This window comes from Marmota monax, unplaced genomic scaffold (genome assembly GCF_021218885.2).
Source record: "Marmota monax isolate L192 unplaced genomic scaffold, Marmota_monax_Labrador192_F-V1.1 WCK01_AAM20220418_F8-fsc00072, whole genome shotgun sequence".
NCBI lineage: Eukaryota > Metazoa > Chordata > Mammalia > Rodentia > Sciuridae > Marmota > Marmota monax.
The window spans coordinates 547651-569375 of NW_026692356.1; the positions used below are offsets into that span (position 1 = coordinate 547651).

The following is a 21725-nucleotide window of genomic DNA, read 5'->3' on the forward strand; positions in this document are numbered from 1 at the left end:
TTTGTTGGCTGGTGTCTTCGCATGGTGAGATAGGCACACAGAGTGGCGTCCACTTGGCACAGAGCCATGGGTAGCTCACCACACCCATGCCTGTGGCTGGCTCTCCACAGGCCGTCAATGGACAGTGAGTACCTGGCATCGCAGGTTTTACATCCTTCTGATCTGATCGTGAAATAGTGCATCCAGGGAAGGAAACCGTGAAAGCAATAGGCGTGGTTGGCTCAGCTGCTGAATCATCTGATTTGACTCCAGACCAAACATGGTTGTTTTCACAGGTGAAAATCATGAATTATGTCTGGATACTCCTCTGATGGAAGAGGGAGGAAAACATTGAAATATTAGCCTTGAAGAAACAAGGTCTGAACTGAGTTTATCAAGGATAATTCATCAAAATACATCCTAGAAAAAATGTTTCCCTCCTTGTCCAAATTGGGGAAAGAAAATACTAATTTCAAAACTCAGCTTAAGGTAGGAGAATCTCAGGTGTGCAGAGTTGGAAGTTGGCATTACAATGAGGGTTAGGGCCTACAGACCTTCCTCTTTATAAGGCCCAGAAGTTTCTCTAATAAACCTGGCATATGTTTCTCCAAACTGCTAACACGAAAGACCCAGAAATACACAAAAATCCTGTATGACTTTATTTCTTGCTCTTGATTAACAACAGGACTCTTTCCTGCATGTGCCCAATTTTGCTTTTTTTTTTTTTTAATAAAAATGATAGCTGATTGATTCTCCTCTACCACCATTCTTCCGAGTCTTCAATGCCAGGCCCACTCAAAAGTTACAAGACTTGGGGCTGGGGATATAGCTCAGTTGGTAGAGGGCTTGCCTCGCATGCATAAGGCCCTGGGTTTAATCCCCAGCACCAAAAAAAAAATTTACAAGACTATAACAAAACTACAGTTCTTTCTTCCAGATGTATCACAGTTTTCACATCCACTTGTCATCATCTAGAACTGTGGATGCCCTCAGTCCATTTCCCAGATTAACCATCATCGGTGCTGGGGATAACTGCTCAGATATTGATGGCCACAGAAGCTTTGGGAAGTAGGAGGGTGTCGTGTAGAGACCAGGGCTGCTCCAGAGCACACCTGGAGGGAGAGGGTCCTACTGAGGCTGCCACCTGGGGTGGGAGTCTGTAAGGACAGGAGACGGAATGGAAGCCAGGTTTGATGTTGGGGAGGACTTTGCCTGTCTTCTCATCCCCAGTCCCAAACTCAGAGTCCTTGAAAAAAGACTAGAAGAAAGAGCAGAGAATGGAAAGGAGGTGATTGCACTGTGGATTATAGAAAGGACCCTCTAAGTTAGGTAGAAGTGTAGACCTTCCATAGTGAGTTCATTAATTCTCCTTGAACTACTAGAGTATTGTGGAGCAGGGATGGCAGAGAAAAGCTACCCTCGAGTTTGTTAACATAATGTTTTGCTTCCGGCAACAAGAAAGTTCTCTGGAATTGAAGTCGGAATTTTGATGAAGTTGAGTTGAAAGTTTCACAGATGCAAGAAATGGGTCAAAGCACACAGTGTCATGGTTAACCATGTCAGTTAATGAGGACTAGAATGAGTCACTCCGAATACATTTGCATGTGGGAAGCCTCATTATATTTCTGAATTCTCTGTGGCAAATTGGGCATTAATTAGGATGAAGTGAAACTTCATTAAGGCAACATTGGTTTTTCTTCTCAAAATAGAATGTACTCTGAAGGAAGGTGAATACAGTTGGCTAACCAGAAACCCTACTGTTCCTGACAATGAACTTGTTACATAAAGCTACAGTTTTGATTCGTTTTCTGGACCTCAGCATTTCATTTTAGAATTTAAAGGATCTGAAAAATGTGAACGAACAAAATATCATCGATGACTCTCTAATTTTCCTTCCTCTTTGGCTGTGGTCTTCAAATCCAACAGCATTGCAAAAAATAAGAATAAATCTGATCCCCTAGTAAAGCATAATGCACATAGTGAACATTTCAGCAAATATTTGTTCACAGTGATAAAAATGCAAGCCTGGCAGTCTTTTAAAAATTAATGCTGTGCAGAAAACTAGATCTCGCCACTGCCTCGCTATATATTTCTATAGAGCAGGTGCAATATGGTAAATAATTTGTAGGAAACCTCAGTCGACTGATTTTTTTTTTTTTTGGATGACATGATCTTTTCTTCTTTGTATGATGTATATCTTAGAGTTATGCAATTTTAGTCCTGAAAGGGATCTTAAATACCAACTAGTTCAAGCTCTTGCCTTTTAGATAAGATAGTTGTGATCCAATGAGTTTAGAAATTGACCAGCTTTTGGTGGAAGCTAAACTAGAGCCAACACCCCCAGACTCCTGGTGAAACAACCAAACCATTGAGTATCAGCTGTGGAATCCTACACACTGGATCTCAGTTCCTTTATTTGGTACCAGTTGGTCAGCACTGCTGTTTTCTCCATGGTGACCAGTGATGTTACAATGAGATTTCCATATCAATCATCTGGCATGGTGACCCAGGCACTCCATATGTTAGTTCCTTTCACTCCTCCCTCACCCCTCCATTAGGAAGAGAATATTCTATAAATTGTAGATGAAGCTGAGAGGAGAGCTACTGGAAGCCTCTGACACCAGTGTTTTGGGAGGGATAGGAAATCCTCTTTGAAGAACAGAAGACTAGAAAGGACAAGTGGATTCAGACTTGTACAGACCCCCTGTTTGAGTTTGTAGGTTTGGGGATGACCTATAGAAATCTCTAGAAGGTTGTGATGGAAACAGAAGGAGATTGGTATTAGAGATTCCCTGGGCAAGAAGGGAAATCCAGTCTTAGGGAAACTTGAAGCCTGCTTAAGGGGCCCAGAGAACATTTTCCTAGTCCCCTGCTCCCTCCCCAGGTAGGGACAGTTCCTTATTCAGCATTTTAGAGCCCAGCCTTCCACTACTGAGCTGTAGACCATGCAGCACTGAGAAAAAGTTTTAGCTGAGGCAAAAATGAGACCAAATCTAAAACTGCATGAGTATCTTGCCTTTCTTTTCAGGGCATTAAAATATTTTTGCTTTCTTGGGGTAATAATGATCCATACACAGTAGGGTTTGTTTTGTCTTGTTTGGGGGTTGGGATAGAACTCAGGGCTTCATGCATGCACAGCAAAGCTCTACCACTAAGTGACACCACCAGCCATAAAGTTATTTTTTCATCACCTCTAACTTTGCAAAAATAACAGTATTCCACCTTGTAACCTCCTATAATTTTTTTGAAAGGTCTACTCCTTGAAATACAAAATAATGGGGGTACTACTGCTCTAGACAGTTGTTTTAGTCAACTTTTTCATTGCTGTCACCAAACAACCTGAAAAAGAACAGGTGGAGGAGAAGTTTATTTGGCTCATGTTTTAGGAGGTCTCAGTCGATAGAGGCCCAACTCCATAGGTGGGCCCAAGGTGAAATGGAAACCCCTCTCTGTACCACCATGGCTTGCTTCTTAGCTCTACTGTTATGGATATGTTATCTTTGGTCCCAAAAGGTACCTTCAATGCCTTAGAAGCTGTCATCCCCCAGAGCCTAGCACTGTGCTGAGTTCCTCTTCCAAACGCTTTGAACCTTTTTATTTTTTCAATGTATCAAGTCAATGTTCTGATCCTGCAGTCAGCAATTTCCATTGTCTTCTCCCTGAACTAAATGATGTCTCAGCAGCAAGCTGACATCAGAGGGGAGGGTACCATGTGTGAGGAGATTGCTAATATACAGGGATAGTTTTCAATGAGAAAGTGAATGACATATATTTAAAAAAAAAAAAAAGAAGAGGAGGAATTTAGATATAGAACTGAATAGCTATGTATAGGCAGTTAAAAAAAAAAAAAGATTAGCCCTTACATCTCTATTTTAATACTTACCTACCACGATGATGACCCTGAAGAAGAAATAGAGATTTGATTTTTATTTTCTTCAAGGATTATTGCTTTTTACAATGGAAAATGACAACTCATCAAATGTAACGTGTCTGCTGTAGGCTGCAAAGATGACCAGTAGAGGTGGTAAATGCTGCCTTATTGCTTACAGTAATGTTATTTCTTGGCTATGCTGCTAAACTAAATGTGTATTTTTTTTTAAGGTAGGAATGAGGGCATCTTAGTTTGCTATTCTGCTGAGCACAGTAACTGGGAAACTACTTCATTGAAGACCACATAAATTTTTGTAAATCTTGGTGAGCAAGTTATTCATTTAGGGATGATTTTCCTAGTCAAATAATACTCTTAAAGGGTGCCAAAGCCAGATCCCCATAATAGAAGCAGGCTTTATGAAAAGTAAATCTGGGAACAAACCACGTTGGAAATAAGCACAGAAAAATTAACCAGCAAGGACAATTTGCTTGTTAATGGATGTCCATTCTGGCCGTGATTTTGACTTGTAATCTCATTGGCTTGTAAATTGGCTGAGTTTCCTATGAGATACCCAGGCATCTCCCCAAAGCTGAGTTTCCTATGAGATACCCAGGCATCTCCCCGAAAGCCTTTTGGGGATGCAGAAGAAGAAGAATTATCTTATTCCTACTTCTCTCTATGAGAAGATTCTGAAAGGTGTAGCAAGATGTGTGTGTGTGTGTGTGTGTGTGTGTGTGTCCAGGTAACATGATAGTGCTTCTGCCAAGAGGGTTTTCCTTTTACATATTTCAAGAAAGAGGGGGAGAAATGGACAATGCAATCCTCAAAATGTCCCTTTGAGTATCCAGCACACCTGGGGCATTCCTCAAATAATGCCAGAGTCAAAGAATTAAAGTCAGAGCCTGGAGGAAGGACTTACTTGCTCTATGATTTCCAGGGTCTCTTGTTCAAAAAACTCATTAAGAAGTTTAGGAATGTCATAGTGCAGCATAAAACCATCTGCAGACCCTTTGGAGAGCAGGGCCCTGCCTGACTTTGCAGTGTACTCCCAGGAAGCTTGCCCTACCTTGAGAGTTAAGAGTCTTGGTGCTTAATGTCAAAATGCATTGGCAGCCTTAGGAAGGATTAAAGGAAATTAAGAATGCAACATAACAAAACCTGGCTCTTGGAGATGACTAGTTTCCTATCACCAGCCTGCCTGGTTAATTCCAAATCAGTTTGCTTCACAGCTAGTGCATGGAATCATGTAATAAAGATGGGCCATGGAAGAAGGGGAAATTGAGATAATGCATTCACTCAGCATAACCCCCCAGTTTTTCTAGCTCACCTTCTCTGCCCTTGTACATATATAATCTCCAATCTCTACACAATAGCCAGAGTGATCTTCGAAAAACTTTATCTGATCTTTCCTACCTCATCCCTTTCCCTAACTACCTCAATGGCCTTCTGCTACTTGGCAGTCAAAGGGAAAATTCTCACCGTGATTCCAAGACTTTGTGTGTGCTCTGCTCTCTTGCCCACCAAATCTCCAAGGATCACCACTTTCTCTGGTGTGGGACCTTAGCACAGGCTATCCCCTACAACCAGGGTGTCTTTCTTTCTCTCTTTGTCCCTCCTTCTGGGATCAAAGTTTTTCTGTGTTTCTGTCTCTCCACTCATAACCCCACCACCACCACCGTTTGAGTTGCACACTTCCTTGCACCCTTAATTTATCTTAAATTGTGTCCTGTTTCTGGATTATGAATACCATCAGGGCATAAGTCCTGTTTGTTTTGTGCAGTATTCTGTCCCCAATACCTAGCATCGTGCCTGGAACACAGGAAGTGCTTAATAAGTGTTTGTTGAAAAGCAAATAGATATGTCACCCAATTCATAGTTTATACTTTAATTATACATTACCTTGGGTTATTTGTTGTTCTTCACAAATTTCACCAATTAGTTCAGAAACTTTTGACATCAGTCTACATGTTGCCTCTTTCTTTTGAATCTCCCACAGTGCCCACTTGTAGTTCATGTTCCAAGAATAGTATTGACTAATAGATCATGAGCATGTTGCACATTCACCCCCTGCCACTGCAGCAGAGATAACTAGGAGAGAAATTCAACTGGGTGCTGAGTGGGTTGGCTTAAATCATTATAGATACTTTTTCTTGATTAGCAAGGTAAATAATAACCAAAGCTAGATATAATCTTACTTATGGGATTTTGCTGCCTCAAAATAAAAATATTCAACGGTGATATAAATATCTCCCTTTACCATTTTAGTTTGCTGATTTTGGAAATAGCCTTGATAAACGACTCTGAAGGACTGGCTGTGTTCAGCCACTCTGGTGCGAGTACTGCATCCCTGTTGAGTGTATTGAAATGTGCATAGTCCCGTCTGTTGTGATGACAACTGTGAAAATTTGTCTGGCAAAAGGAATTGATTTGCCATCATTCTTTTCCTGTGACATGACTTGTCCCCAACTCCCTGTTTGAAATGGCATTTGTACACTAGATGTCCAGCAGTAAAATGCTCTTAATGGAGTACTCATGGATAATTTTTTTCTGTAACCTTCACAACTAACCCCATTCAATCCTTCTGGTGGCCTTTCCCCCTTGACCATATTCTATTTTTAGATTGGCAAAGATGGCATTGAAAATATTTTCAGTATAATTAATCAATTTTCCCACTGTCTTTAAAAATATCTTTTTCAGACAAGAAGTCCCAAACTGTCTCATAGTCCTCAACCTCCCAGTTTGAGTGACCCAGTCGAGCATTTATCAGAGACGTCCGGTGATTCTTTGGAAGCCATGTCTGAAGGGGAGGCGCCAAGTCCTTTTTCCAGAGGCAGCCGAACTCGTGCAAGCCTTCCTGTGGTGAGGTCAACCAACCAGACAAAAGAAAGATCTCTGGGTAAGCTTCCGGAGGCAGGTTCTGATGCCTCTTTCTGATTGTACATGTGTATATTTACACTTTTGAACACAAATCCGTGCGTTTCAAATATAAATTCAACTGTTATTTGTAAAAACACAGATCCTGGGGAATTTTGTTGATTTAATATTATTATGTTAGTCAGCTTTCCATCACTGTGACAAAATAACTGAGGTAATCAACTTATAAGGAAGACCTATTTTGTCTCATGGTTTTAAAGATTTCAGTCCATGGTCCATTGCTTTTGGAACTGTGGTGAGGTAGTACATTATGGCAGGGAATGCAAAGTAGAGCCATGCTGCTCACATCATGGTGGCCAGAAAGCAAACAGAGAATCCTGAAATCCCCTTCCAGGGTACACCCCTCAATGATCTAACTTCCTTCCATAAAGTCCCACTGTCTCCCAGTAATCACCACAGTCTGGTAACCAAGCTTTTAACATACAGACTTTAAGAGACCTTTAAAATCCAAACCATAACAAATATCAAGTATTGAAGATTTGCTGAGACTGGGCACATTCAGAAGTGGCTGAAATTAGCAGCTTGAGCCATGAGGCTGGTAGTACTTTCCTGTGTTCCTGGAATAAGGAATTCCAAGGACAGACTACAGAAAGCCTGGCCTCACCTCCCAAGGCTTCCTCCACCAGTCCCAGAGCCACTGGTTGGGGTGCATGCCTGGAGAGGAGGGTATTAGCAGCCTCACACCACTTGTCTGGCAGTCTGGTAGAGGATATGAATGGCTCCAGGAAGAAGGGGGTCATCGTGGCCATCACTCCCAGGACGACAGTTGTGAAAGCCACGAATAGGAAGCTGCTTTTCTTTTCAGAAAGTTTTCCCAGGAAGCAGAGATTCTAACTTTCTACCATTACCACATATCATCTATTTTTATAGGAAATTCACTTTATAGCTTGCTTTGTTTTTTATTGTTGTTGTTGTTCTTTTTTTTTTTCCTCCCTTTAACAAAATGCACAAGTCACAGGATCAAGTAGAATTTAAGCCTCTTTGCAGAGCATGCTGCTGGGTTGGTGTTTCATATGCTTCGTCTGCCACATAGTGCAGGTTCCCACTTGGTACTTGTGGGTGCAGACAGATGAAGTCAGGGTAACATCAAAGAGGAAAAGGGACAATGTGAAAAAAATCTTCAGGGTCTGGCCCATGCAGAAGACAGCTGAATTCTGCTAGTGAAACCTAGCAAGTATTTTGCTGGGAAAAGAAAGGGGCAGATAGATATACAATGCTACTTTGATTTTGTTTCCCCAACCAGAGCAAATTGGTCCTAAAAACAAAACAAAAAACTATTATCCTCTGGGTTGTCAATATTTTCTTTTTTTTTTTTTTTTTTTTACTTTTGCCTGGTAATTTTTCATTAGTTATCAATTTAATTCGACAAATAGTGTACAGTGTAATTCAACATGTGTATACATCATATAATGATCGAAGCAGGGTAGTTACTTCGCCTTAAGCTTTTTTTTTTTCTTTTTGTACCACAGATTGAACCCAGAGGTGCTTAACCACTGAGCCACATATCCAACCCTTGATATTTCTTTTTTGATTTTGAGACCAGGTGTCACTAAATTGCTTAGGACCTCACTAAGTTGCTGCGGCTGGTTTTAAACTTGTGATTCTTCTGCCTCAACCTCCTGAGTCACTGGTATTACGGGTGTGCACCACCACACTTGGGTTCTTAAACTTTTTTTTTTTTTTTTAGTTGTTGATAGACCTTTATTTACTTATACGTGGTGCTGAGAATCGAACCCAGTGCCACACACATGCCAGGCAAGTGCGCTACCGCTGAGTACAGCCCCGATGCACTTAAACTTTTAAAAAATAAACTTTTATGATCACGTAATTGTGCATATTTATGAGGTGTGGTGTGATGCTTCATCATGTGTACAGTATGTATTGATCAAATCAGGGCAATTAATGTTTCCGTCTCCTTATCATTACTGTGTGCTGGGACCCTTTGAGTGCCTCTCTTCTGTTTATTTGTAAGATATATCACTGATTATCTTAAGAACATGGAACATTTTTTATTTTCCTGTTTTGTGCAAGAGTCAGCCATGCTAATCCTTGTCGTTTCAATTTTACTAAATATGAAGCTCATGCAAAGGTTCATCATTAATATTTAATATTAAATTTGTATACTTGATCTTAGATTAGTAATGCAGGGTCCTTATTTTTCAAATGAGAGAGGAAGGCCACGGAAAATCTGCCTGTTTGTTTGTTAGTAGGGCACAGTTATTTAAATGGCAGGAGCAGGAAGTACAGACCTCTAGTTCCTGTTAGTCTCACCTTATACGTGAAGGTAGGTACAGGAGCATGCTGTATGAAGATGACATGGCTTTTCCACTGCCACCAGGCTGCGGCTTTCCTCTGGATTGAAGAGCTTTGTGCTTTCTCAACCCTGCTCAGACCTGGAGCAGGAGCCAGGCTGGGAGTGGAATTTCTCCTTTGTGCTTTGCAGGAAATGAGTGAGGTTCAGGTCTCTGTAGAGATAGCCTCTGCTTTGCAAAAGAAAATGAAGATAAAAAGAACTGCCAATTCCCCTTCCCCCCATACCTGGGGGACCTTGAGTGTTGGATAATAGATCCTTTGTTTCCAAGGCAGGAATTTCCCCTGGCAGCATCCACAGTTGGCTGTGCAGGTAGATACTTGCAGAGTTCAGGAACCAAGCCTCAGGGCAGAGAGACTGCAGGAGCTGGGGGCAGCCTTGCCCAAGGAGTTGCTGAGAGTGGCTGGTGTTTGTGCACAAGGGTGGCTGTACTTTTACAAAGCATTATTTTACTCTGCAGCCACTTTCCCTTAAAGTGCTGCTCCACACTCTGCCACAGTACGTTAAAAAAAAAAAAAAAGTCCCAAGTATTTATTCTGCCAACTTCATGAGTGGCTTTTTGATCTGTGATTTTTCCTAATTTTTGGATAGAAACAGACACAGGGAGAGGACAGGAGAGAAGGAGAAATTTGCCAAAGTGAGGAAGGCTATGGTTTCAGAAAAATGAAGCCGGCACCTGGACAGCAAGGTTGGAATTGCCCTTGACCACCTCTTCTAGGCCAATTTGGAAATGTCCTCCCAGATGCACCTGGCCCGCCTGGTGTAAATCTATTTGACAAGGATGGGAAATAAAGGGGAAAATGTGAGTCACAGGAGTCTAAATGCTAGGGGACTTGCTCAGCCTCGTCTTTAGGTAAATCCCCTTGTACTTGGCCTTCTTTAACACAGGCTCCTGGGAAGAGTGGCACTTTCTGGAGAACCCAGCCAGATTTACGGTGTCCACAGCATGATGGTGGCATAATTGTGACCCCAAGGGGCCTCAGAGGCTGCAGATTGGACACTTAGAGCTGGGACCTCCTGGAAATCCATAGTTGGTCTTTTAGAACTGTGCATTGACATTTATCTTAATCCACAGAGCCTTAAGATCTCCTTCAAAGCCCTGTTTATCTTTATTTCTTGAAAGTTTTGATGGTTTGCTCATTGTAGTTTTTTTTTTTTTTTTAAACCAGAGATTGAACCCAGAAGTGCTTAACCACTAAGTCACATCCCTGGCCTTTTATTTATTTATTTTTATTTTTGTTTATTTATTTTTAAAATTTTGCAACAGGGTCTTACTAAGTTTCTTAGAACCTCTCTAAGTTGCTGAGGCTGTCTTTGAACTTGCGATCCTCCTGCTTCCGTCTCCTGACCCGTTGGGGTTAGAGGCATGCACTGCCGTACTGGGCATTATTTTTTTTTCTTAAAGACTTTATTATTTCAGAGCAGTTTTAGGTTAAGAGCAAATCTGAGAGGAAAGCACAGAGCATTCCCATATATCCCTGCCCCACACACGTACAGCTTCCCTTGCTACCAGTGTGTCCCTCCAGAGTGGGTGCATTGGGGTCAGTTGGTGAAACTACATCTACACATCATTACCACCCAGAGCCCATAATTTTCCTTAGGGTTCAATCTTGGTTTTGTACTTTGTATGAGTTTGCACAAATTATGATGCCATGTTCATACAGAGTATTTTCACCGCCCTAAACATCCTCTGTCTTCCACCTATTTATCTCTCTCACCCTAATTCCTAGCAACCTCTGAGCTTTTTGCTACCTTTATAGTTTTTCCTTTTCCAGAATGTCATAAAGGAATCAGACAGAATGTAAACTGCAAGTTGATTTCTTCTACTTAGTAATGTGCATTTACGTTTCCTCCATGTCTTTTCCTGGCTTGATCATTCCTTTTTAGCACTGAATAATTTTCCAGCATCTAGATGTGTCACAGTTTATCCATTCATCTACTGAGGGATATCTTGGTTGCTTCCAGGTTTTGGCAGTTATGAACAAAGCTGCTAAAAACATCCGAGTGGAGGTTTTTGTGGGGACAGAACTTTGGGAAGACTACCTTTAGTTTAGTTTCATTGTGGATTCTTGAATTAATCTTGAGTTTTAAAAGTATCACATTAAGATATTGTTTATTGTGATCACTGAGTTTTCGGAACTACTTGAATTTTACACTGGAAGCTGTGTCCCACTGGCACCTTTGAAGTGCCTACCCAAATGTCACCCCAGGACTGTAAGATGCCACCACCACCACCCTCTAGTCAGAGTCTGGAATGAAGTTGAATAGGAAAAGCCCTGTCCCCCACCTGTGTTTCAGCACATAGCATTATTTATTACTGGAGTCCCTCCCAGTAATATCAAAAGATTTGACACCTTCATGGTAGAGCCTGGATGGACAGAATTCTCGAAACACTCCCACTCCTTGGGTTCAAACCTTACCCCACTTTGGGCTGCCTGTGCCTGAAGATAAACCTTCACAATTATTCCACTTGAATAACCCCTTGTTCTGTGGCTTCAGTATATTTCCAGAATGAGGAATGCAGGAAGGCTGAGCATTTTACAGAGGCTGTTAGGAGACATATAGGATACAGAATGGAGAGCAGTATGTAATATATTTATGTATAAATAAATATATACATAGCTATATTTAGCATGTATGTACATTTTGTAACTCATAAACACAAGTCACCCTCTGTATCTGCCAGTTCTGAATCTTTGGATTCATCCAACTGCAGATTGAAAAATCTTTGAAAAAAATGAAGTTCATCTGTAGCGAACATGTACAGACTTTCTTTTGCTTGTCATTATTCCCTAAATGACTTTAACAACCATTTACATAGCACTATCATTGTACAAGTTATTATAAGTGTACTGGAGGGTGTGCATGGGTGACATGTAAATCCTATGCCATCTTATATAAGGGATTTGTGCATTGGGAGATTTTGGTATCTGAGGTGGGATCCTGGCATTGATCCCCTGCAGACATTGAGGCACAACTATGCTGGAATGCAAGATGCGAGCTTGTCATTTCAAAGAGGCATGTTGAGCCTTCAGGAAAAGCCCAATGACAGTAAAACACAGTCCCTTCTGATGCTGAGGGCCAACTAGCCATTCTTAGAGATGTACAAAGCAGCAAGGTAAAGAAAGAAATTTGTTCAGTGGCTGTGACTTAGCACATGACTGGGTCCAGTGGCCTTCCATCTTTCAATCTTCACTTCTTCTCCAGGGCAGTGGGTTCCCATCCACTCCACCCATCCAAAACACAGTTGTGGAACTTGTGCCATTTCTCTTTCACTCTTTTTTTTGGAGAAAATAGAGTTACCAGAAGAAAAGCAGCCTAAAAAAACGAAACCCACTTTTCAGTAGGGCTTGGTTTTAGAAATAATTTCCATGAAAAATTGTCCCCACTGATATTAGGTCTGCCGTCTTAATGATGGAGTAGTTGCTTTTAATCATGGTGCTGTCTTATAAATCCCATCTGGAATGTGACCATAGGCAGGGGTTATTGTCTGGCTGCTCCCTAGTTGGCCTTCGGGGAAAGGGTAGCCACAAGATGTTCCCACCCCTCTGTGTGCCCTCAGGAATTTGAAAATAAAACTCATGAAAACAAGAACAGCAGCAGCAACTTCTTCTTGCAGCCAGATTCCTTTGTTGACCATAATCCACACGGAGAGCTTTAGAAAACAGTCTTGCTCACCAGACTAGCAGCCAGTGGTATTGCCATTTCTGTAATGAACTGCCTCTTCAACACTCAGACCGCTAAGGCAAAAATGATTTTCAGTGGCATAAGAGGATTTTAGACTTGTTGCGGGACAAGGTCCCTAGTGGTGTGAATTATTGAATGTATGGCTGTTTTTTCATTCCAAGCTGATAACTTTATTGGTCGTCATGCCCTGTGGGAATTTAAGGAAAGGGTGGTTCTTGGCTGCCAGAATCTGCCATCTTGTGGGTGTGCAGGACTAGGTTGGAGGTGAGGGCAAAGGATAGAGATGTCCATTTCCAAAGGGGGAAATCCAAAGGGAGTGTGTAAGACCAGCATTAGATTGTTTGAGCATGAACAATTATCCATTGACTATTAAAAAAATCTAATTTTAAACAAATAAGAAAAGTATTATTCTGCAGAGTAAGTAAAATAGGATATCTGTGGTCCTAAGCACTGGAAGTGATTGCAATGTTATTAATACAACAGAAATTTGCAGAAAAGATTTTCATAGCAAGTTAATAGATTTGGCCATATCCCTGACCTTTTCAGGATACTAGAAAAAAAAATGCCAGCATGTTTTTGATAGCACCAGAACGAGTGCCCTGGCCCAAGTGGACCAGGTTGGGTGGCTACGATGACAGACCCAAATCCCCCTTCCCACCTTCTCCTGTTATGTCTTCCTCTACCACTAAGGCTGGAAAATGGGCTCATTCTAAAATATCAAATGTGCAAGGTTCTGGATGGTGGGTGACAAGGCAAAGTTACTGATGCTCTTGGGTGTCCTCAGCATTGTTTGCCAGGGTCCCAGCCCACAGTAACTAGGTTGATAGGGTTCAGAGAATGGATGTAGGGCATCCACTTTTGTAGTTATGAAGGCCCAGGTGTTGCCAGGCCCTACCACAGTCCTGGCAGCTCCCTGATCAAGGCAGCATGGCTTCAGAGCCACACCTGCCCAGAGTGCCAGGAAGCTGCTTCTTTGTCAAAGGGGTTACGCAGTGGCCCAGTTCTACAGTGAAAATTCAGTCCAGTGATTCTGCAAGCTATTTAATGAATCCATTTTTACTTTAACTAGGTGCAGCTGGTTCAGTTCCGTGCAACTTCACACTGACTGATTTTCTGTTTGTAGATATAGTGGTTCTGTCAGGGTTCTGTTTCACAAAATTCCATGAAAACTGGTGTGGACTGGTGCCTTCTAGAGGCCTGGCAGTGAACTGCAAGTGTGGTTTCCAAACTTCTAGAGAAGTCTTGAGTTCTGTGGAGTTTTCTTTGCTATAAATTTTTCAGTTTCATGTAAGATTTCATTTAACAATGAGCTGAGGCTAAACTGGTAAAATGAATAAAATATCTACATACATACTAAAATATATTAAATAGACCCAGAGATATAGATAAAGGAAGAAAGATGAGAGGAAGAAAGTTAGGAACAAATTTCCTCTAAATAAAAGGAGTTCTTAAGTACTTTAATTTGGCTCTTTGGGGGTAAAAAATGTTTTTAAAATAAATCTTACCTCTTAGTTTTCTTACGCTCAATATAGTGGATGCCCTGAGAGGTAGTTTCTACAAACTTAGTCCATCTTTAAATGAAAGATAGATTTGGAGCTGGGAATTAATCATTGGCAGGAATGTTTTAAGAAATCCTTTCATATCATGAAACATGCATTTGTAATTCAAGCAATTCACCCTTCATTTGGCCTTTAAAAACTAGTATTTTCATATATGAGGTTTACTGAAGGAAAGGAAGATTTATCCAAGTTTATCCACTTGGCACACAATTCCCTCCTACGAAAGAATGTTCCTGTGAAAGATCGTGTAGATTCATGAAGCGTTTGTTCTTAGTTTAAAAAAATACAGTTAGATATCTTTAGAAATCTCTTGCTATTAAAATTCCTTGGTTGTAACTCTATATCTCTCAAAATATTGAAGAAGTTGTTTAATTCACATGGACCTGAGATATGCCCTTTACCAGTATCTTCGAGGATTATTTTGTAGATGAGATGCTGTAGGAATACCAGTGAATGGAAGATTTAGTTGATGCTGAGGTCTGAGTCCTCCCTGAGCCACCATTATTTTATAGGGTCCATCAGTGGTCAGGTGAGTAACAAATACAGAGGCATCTTCAAAAGGATCTTAAAGAAGACTTAGGTCTCTCCTGTTTCTGTTTCTCCATTTGCAGTCAGGGTGTTGCTAAACTGGATCATAGGTCACCATTTTGTAAAGTTAACATAAAACTTTTTAATGAAGATGAAGCTAAAGGGTTCAAATAACTGGAAAAGTAATATATGTCCAAAGCCGTTTCAGAAATTCAGTCCTCCTGAGGGTCAGTGTGAAATATTCTTCTGTCTATCATAGCCACATGCCATACCCTAACACAGACATCTAGCTATCATTTTGTGATGTGAAAAGTACTTTTATTCAGAAAGAAACTCTTCAGGTTTCAAAGGTAACATAGGAGAGAGTAAAGCATGTTTTATCTCTTATACCTCTCTACATCCAAAATCAATTTGATTTGGCTTAATGAAAACCAATAAAAAATATTAGAACCATTAAAACAAGAATTAATACAAGTAGCAGTTGAGCATAATATGTGAGCCAGAAAAATTAAGATAAGAATAATTGCTGTAATTTCAACCACGACCAAAAAAAAAAAAAAAAGAGAAATCCAGTAAGTTGAATTAATTTCATTATTTAAGAAGAGGTTTATGTTAGTTAAATAGGAAAAAATAAAGTTTTAAAGCATTGTAATCCAAGAGCTCTTATATGTTTATATTCATAACATATTATGTAATAGTTATATTTAAGTTGCATGAAAGTTTTATTTCATATAGCTCTATATTTACATAAAAATTAAAAATCCAATGACATAGTATTACATCATGCTGTAAGAAGGGCATATCTTAGAATCTGTAGATTTCTGTGGGTCTAATTTGATACATGGAAAGAACTGATATAATCTTGGCAATTCACCAGGCCCTCAAGTGATTGGTCCTTGGCAATTAATATTTGTATTAGGGTGGACAATTTCTTCCTTGGAGAGGAATATTTGAGGGGTAGGGTTAGATGGCAAAAAGAGAGCCAGAGAAGGAATCTCCTCACAGCAACAAAACTTCAGATTCTGAATACTGTCTAGTACCAGCTACTACTATACACTTCAGGAATGAGATGAGAAGTGTCTGGATCCAGATGTTGAACCCTCAGATGCTCTGAAATGGTTTGGTTGGAACAAGAAATGAGACATTAGAAGAGGTTGTTTGAACTACTCATGAGGGGAAAGATTTAGTTTGTCAATCTCTCTTATTTTCTTTAACTCTAACAACTCTATCTGAAATCTATTCACTGACCCTTGTTATCTGGGTAAATGCAAGATTAATAGCACATGCTATTTTTTAATTAAAAGTTTCTTGTCAAATGCACTTTTTTTTCTAACAACTGACTTTCAAATGTGATCTTTTGTGTTCATTTAACTGTAAGAATCACACACAATTTTTTTTGCATCAGCTTTTAGAGAATAGTGTGAGAATACTGTGAAGTGCTAGAAACAAAATTAAGATACAAGCCTGCTTTACGTCATATCCTTAAGTAGAACTTCCTTCTTGGTGTTCTCATCTTAGCACTGGTCTCCAGAAGGCTGCCTGGTGGCATCTGGAAACAGATTTGTGGCAGTTTCTCATATTTCAGGTGGAGTAGAAGCACACATTCCGCATAGCAAGAGGGCAGACATACATTTTCTTAGGCAAAGGAGTTAGAGAATGGTCCAGGTCCACTTCCCATTCAGATTTCTCAGGTTAACTCTATGATGTGGGATTGAGACTAAGCAGACCCCATGTCTGGAAGGAGGTTCTCTCTGGAGCACTGGGGATTGGGCTTTCTGTCCTGGATAACTGCTTTTGAGCACAACAGCAGGTGTGTCCCCAGATACCAACGTGACATCTTTGGTTTCTTGCAAATATAAGTCACTCTTGGGAGCTATTATGAGTCTGTGTCTCCCCAAATTCATATGTTGAAGTCCTAACCCCCAATTCTTAGGAAGGTGGCAGTATTTGGAAATAAGATCTTTCAAGAGATGATTAAGTTAAAATGAGGTTATAGGGTAGATCCTAGTCCAATATGACTAATGTCCTTATAAGAAGAGCAAATTAGGATAACAGAATAAAGTCAGGAAGGAGAACCATCTACAAACCCTAGTGAGAGGTCTCAGCAGAAACCTACCCTGCCAAGACCTTGATCTTGAAGGCTGTGTGTTTTAAGCCTGCAGGACTTGGTTCTGGAAGCCTGAGAAACTGGATACAGGGCTCAGGCCCACTCCCCCTTTCTTTTTTCCCTTCTCAACTGCTTATGGTAGTTGTCACAAGCATATTGTGTGTCTTTCTTCAAGACATTAAAATTATGTTGATCAAGTTTTCCATTTGTTTCAATTTGGTGTTATTCCAGCCTCCCACCCCCGTGCATGGTACATCAACCCAGTCTGAGCATAGCCAGGAGAAGTTTTAAAACTTTGGGTACAGACTCATCTGCCATTCTTACTTTTCCCTTTGGCAGCTCCCAAATTTAGCAAACAAGTGTTGCTTGACAGCTAACTGATTCAACTGCATCGCATCAAGAAAAGCTCCTGTTTTCATTGTGTTGAGTTTGAGTTCTCATAAGTTTGGTAATGTCATGAAAAATGATATCACCACCAACTTCTCATTTTCAGACTTTTCTAAGGTGTTAATTGGCCTTCAGACATTTTTGGCTAAATGTCTCCCAGTAATATAATGATAAAAATAAATCCTTCTTTCTCCCCCACCCCAAGTTTTGCCCATTTTCAATTTTTTTTTTCTCGATTCATGTATTTATTAAGGATCTACTTGGTTTCTGGCACTGTTAAAGGTGCCACAGTGAGTTATTTTAAAAATATATGAAAGCAGATTCTTGTATTTAAGGAATTTTTAGTGTAACTAAAGACACATGTAAGGACCAACTTTAAAATACATATAAATCGCAGACTTCATAGACAAGGTTATGATTACAGCCAGTCATGCAGGGCCCGGTGACTGTTCCAGAGTCTGCTCCTGAGATTCTCTGTCCTTGGGTTCCCTCTGCTCCCCTGCTTGGGTTCCCCTGTAGACCCTGACCTCCCCTACCTGCATGCACCTTCTCCACGTCATTCAGATCTCTGACCATCAGAGCCCTCCACTCCGCTGAGTAAAGTAATACCCACCCGTTGTCTTAGCCCCCAACATTTATTTGTTGTGTTTGTGTGTGTGTGTGTGTGTGTGTGTGCATGCGCATGTGCGTGTGCTTATTTTAAACACTGCTTCTCAAACTTTAGCAGAGAACTTAATAAAACACCGATTTTTAGTCCTATCCCCTGAGTTTCTGATTCAGTTGATTGGGATTGGGATCTAAGAATTCTCATTTCTAACAAGTTTCCAGGTAACACTGAGGTTGATGCTTCAGATCAGGGGACCACTGCTTTAGGGCCATAGTATGCCCTCAGAAAGAATTTAAGGGTTATTACAACATTGAGCCATATGAGGCATGTTAATCTGCCCCCAGCAAGGAATGAAAACTTGCCATGATACTTTGGTAGGAAAACATAGAAGACTTCCTATGGAGGAAATATGGAGTTTGGGTCTAGATTATGACCTCACACTAAAGCATTTAGGTCTAGGGAGGTAGCTCAGTGAGAGAGCACTTACCTAGCATACTTGAGTATGGCTTCAATCCCTAGCACCACCAAAAATTAAAAATAAAGTTTTTAATCCCAACACTCCTAACTTACATGGCCTTCACAAAGAAGAAGGAGCCACATCCTTCCCACAGGAAGAATAGGTAGCATCCTGCTTACCCAGATCCGTCTCTCCTGATCTTTATGTTCCTATTTTTGAACCCTTAATCTCTGAATCACCTGTTCTGCCATCTCAGCCCCCACCTCAACCCACTTAGAAATGTGTGTAGACTCAACAACTTACCCCTGACTCAATCCTTGGATCTTGGGGGTCTGACCTTTTAATATGACTTCACACTGCTCTGCATACACATCCCCGTTTACCTAATTCAGGGATTTTTTACACTAGCACTCTGTGCTTGCCTTACCCTAAGGGATCTCTGGCTTAGCCATGGTCACTTAGCACCCAAATATTGTTCATGTTGTGGATGAGGCAGGGGACAAATAGATGAGGCCACTACACCTGGAGATTTCCTTGATGAAGAAAGTCCCCTGGGACCCGCTGCTTTAGGATTTGGTTCAGTAATTAATCTTGCATGATTCTAGGATTAGGCACTTTCGTGTGTTCCCAATACCCTTCGTAAGAAGAGTCACATGATATGGGAGCCTTTGTAAGAGTAAAAGCATTCAATTTAAAACTATGTATTTCCTGCCTACAGTGTACACACTGCTCTATTAGGTGGGAAGAAAGAAAATCATTCTTTTTTTAGAAATGCTTGCTGAATATCTTCTAGGCACTCAGAGTTCTGTACACTGTTGGATATAGTCAACAAAAAAGCCACGAGTTTCTGTTCTATTTGGAGGAAGAGATAATAAATGCATTACATATTGTTACAGTTTAGATATGAGGTGTCTCCCAGAGGCTCATCTGTGAGTGCAAGAAGGTTCAGAGGTGAAATGATTCGACTATGAGAACTTTAGCCTAACATATGGATTCATCCACTAATAGGAATTAACTGGGTGGTAACTGTAGGCGGGTAGGATGTGGCTGGAGGAAGTAGGTCACTGGCAGTATGCCGCTGGGGTTTATATGTGTCCCTGGTCAGAGGAGCTCTCTCTCTGCTTCCTGGTTACCATGCCCTGAGCTGCTTCCCGGCCACATTCTTCTGCTACGATTTTCTGCCTCACCTTAGACCCAGAGCTATGGAGTTGGCCGATCATGAACTGAACCTGGGAAACCGTGAGTAAAATAAACCTTTCCTGCTCTATGTTGTTTTTTCTTAGGTGTTTTGGTCACAGTCACTAAAAAACTGACTAAAACAATAATGGATTGTGTAATTGCTATGGAGAAAAATTAAGCCGGGGAAGGGGTACAGAAACTACTGAAGAGAGTTGTAAACTTGCAAAGGATGAACAGAGAAAGTGGGAAAGGGGCAGTTAGGCCATGACCTGGAACATGTGAAGATGTAAGCCACATGCATATTTGGGGGATGAGAATTCCAGACAGAGGAATGGCCAGTGCAAAGACCCTGAGCATGTTGGGGGACGGGGGTACCCGGAATTGAACTCAGGGGCACTCGACCACTGACCCATATCCCCAGCTCTATCTTGTGTTTTATTTAGAGACAGGGTCTCAATTGCTTAGTGCCTGTATTTTATAGAGGCTGGCTTTGAGCTCCTGATCCTCCTGCCTCAGACTCCACGCTGCTAGGATTACAGGTATGCGCCACCGAGCCCAACTGGCCCTGAGCATTTGAAGAACCACAAGATTACTGGGATTGGAGACTCACAGTAGGTAGCAAAGGAGCAGGAAATGAGTTTAGAGAGGTAATGGAGATGGATACTGTAGGGACTTTCCAACAACAAAGACTCTGGCTACACCAGCCACATTGGAATGAGCTTGGCTATATCATAGATTATAAGCATTGATGTTATTTCAGAATTAAAGGCTGTATTCTGGCTTCTAGGTTTGGAATAGACTGAAGTGGGAATGGGCCAAGTTGGGAGACCAGTAAAGAGTTTTGCAAAAGTGAGGAAGAGGAGGCTTTGAGAAGAATTTGAATTCTGTAGGTATTTTGAAATTAGCTTAAGTTTGGCTAGTGCCATCTAGGAGTTAGCACTGGAGTGGGGAAGGCATAGTGGTAGCTAACATTTGCTGGGCACCTCCTCTATACCAGGCAGTGTCTAGCACACTGAGTGGTCATTTTTCAACTCTCTTCTCTGCCAACCATACCTGTAGTGTAGCTGTAGCTGTTCCCACCCCATCATTAGAGAAAAGAGGGCACTGGGTATAACAGGAGCAGCCAGTGTCGTGATTAGGGTCACCTCACCTGGCTTCCATGATTTACCTGATGTGTGGCGTTAGAGAAATTATTTAGCCTCTGAGCTAAATAATTCCATAAATACCTGCCTCATAAAATACATGTAAATAACAATTGAGATTCTATAGGAAATGTTCTAATACACTGCCTGGTACTTGGTAAGTACTCTGTAATTTAGCAGATAGCCATAATGATGACCTGAATTATTTTTTTAAATTCCACTCCATTTTGTTATCAAACATAGGGTATTTTAAATTTCATTTAGAAATGCTGTATTTCAAACTGATTAAAATCAAGGTATTTTCTGTTTAAATGAGTTCATTTTTAACTTATTTTTTTATCTTCAAAATTAATTAAAACAAATCACTCTGTTTTCCCCAATTAAAAACAAATGTTTATCATTGTCTTTTCATATTATGTTTCATCTCTAAGTTAATACGTTGCTTTCTACATATGGATTTCCAGTGTTCCCAGCACCATTTTTTGAAGAGGCTATCTTTGTATGGTTTTGGTGTCTTTGTCTAGTATGAGATAACTGTATTCATATGGGTTTTTCTCCGAGTTTTCTCTTCTGCACCATTGGACTTCATGTATGTTTTGGTGCCAATACCATGTCATTTTTGTTACTATGGCTCTGTAGTATAATTTAAGGTCTGGTATTGTGATTCTTCCTGCTTCAGTTTTCTTGCTAAGGATTGCTTTGACTATTCTGGGTCTCTTATTTTCAAAATGAATTTCATGAATGCCTTTTCTATTTCTATGAAGAACATCATTGGGATTTTAATAGGAATTGTATTAAATATGTAGAACAGTTTTGATAGTATGGCCATTCTGACAATATTCATTCTGCCTATCCAAGAGCACAGGAGAGCTTTCCATCTCCCAAGGTCTTCTTCAACATCTTTCTTTAGCATTCCGAAATTTTCATTGTAGAGGTTTTTCACCTCTTTTGATAGAGTGATTCCCAAATACTTTATT

General features: G+C 40.6%; 1 protein-coding gene across 21 annotated transcripts in view; it reads left to right on the forward strand.

Annotated features, from left to right (window-relative positions):
- Positions 1-21725, forward strand: part of Kiaa1217 (KIAA1217 ortholog) — a 417045-nt gene that overhangs the window by 259848 nt on the left and 135472 nt on the right. For all 21 annotated transcript variants that reach the window (XM_058578583.1, XM_058578584.1, XM_058578587.1 and 18 more), the window contains one exon: positions 6548-6746. In XM_058578583.1, coding sequence (XP_058434566.1) covers positions 6548-6746 — 199 coding nt within the window. The remainder of the gene's footprint in view (positions 1-6547; positions 6747-21725) is intronic.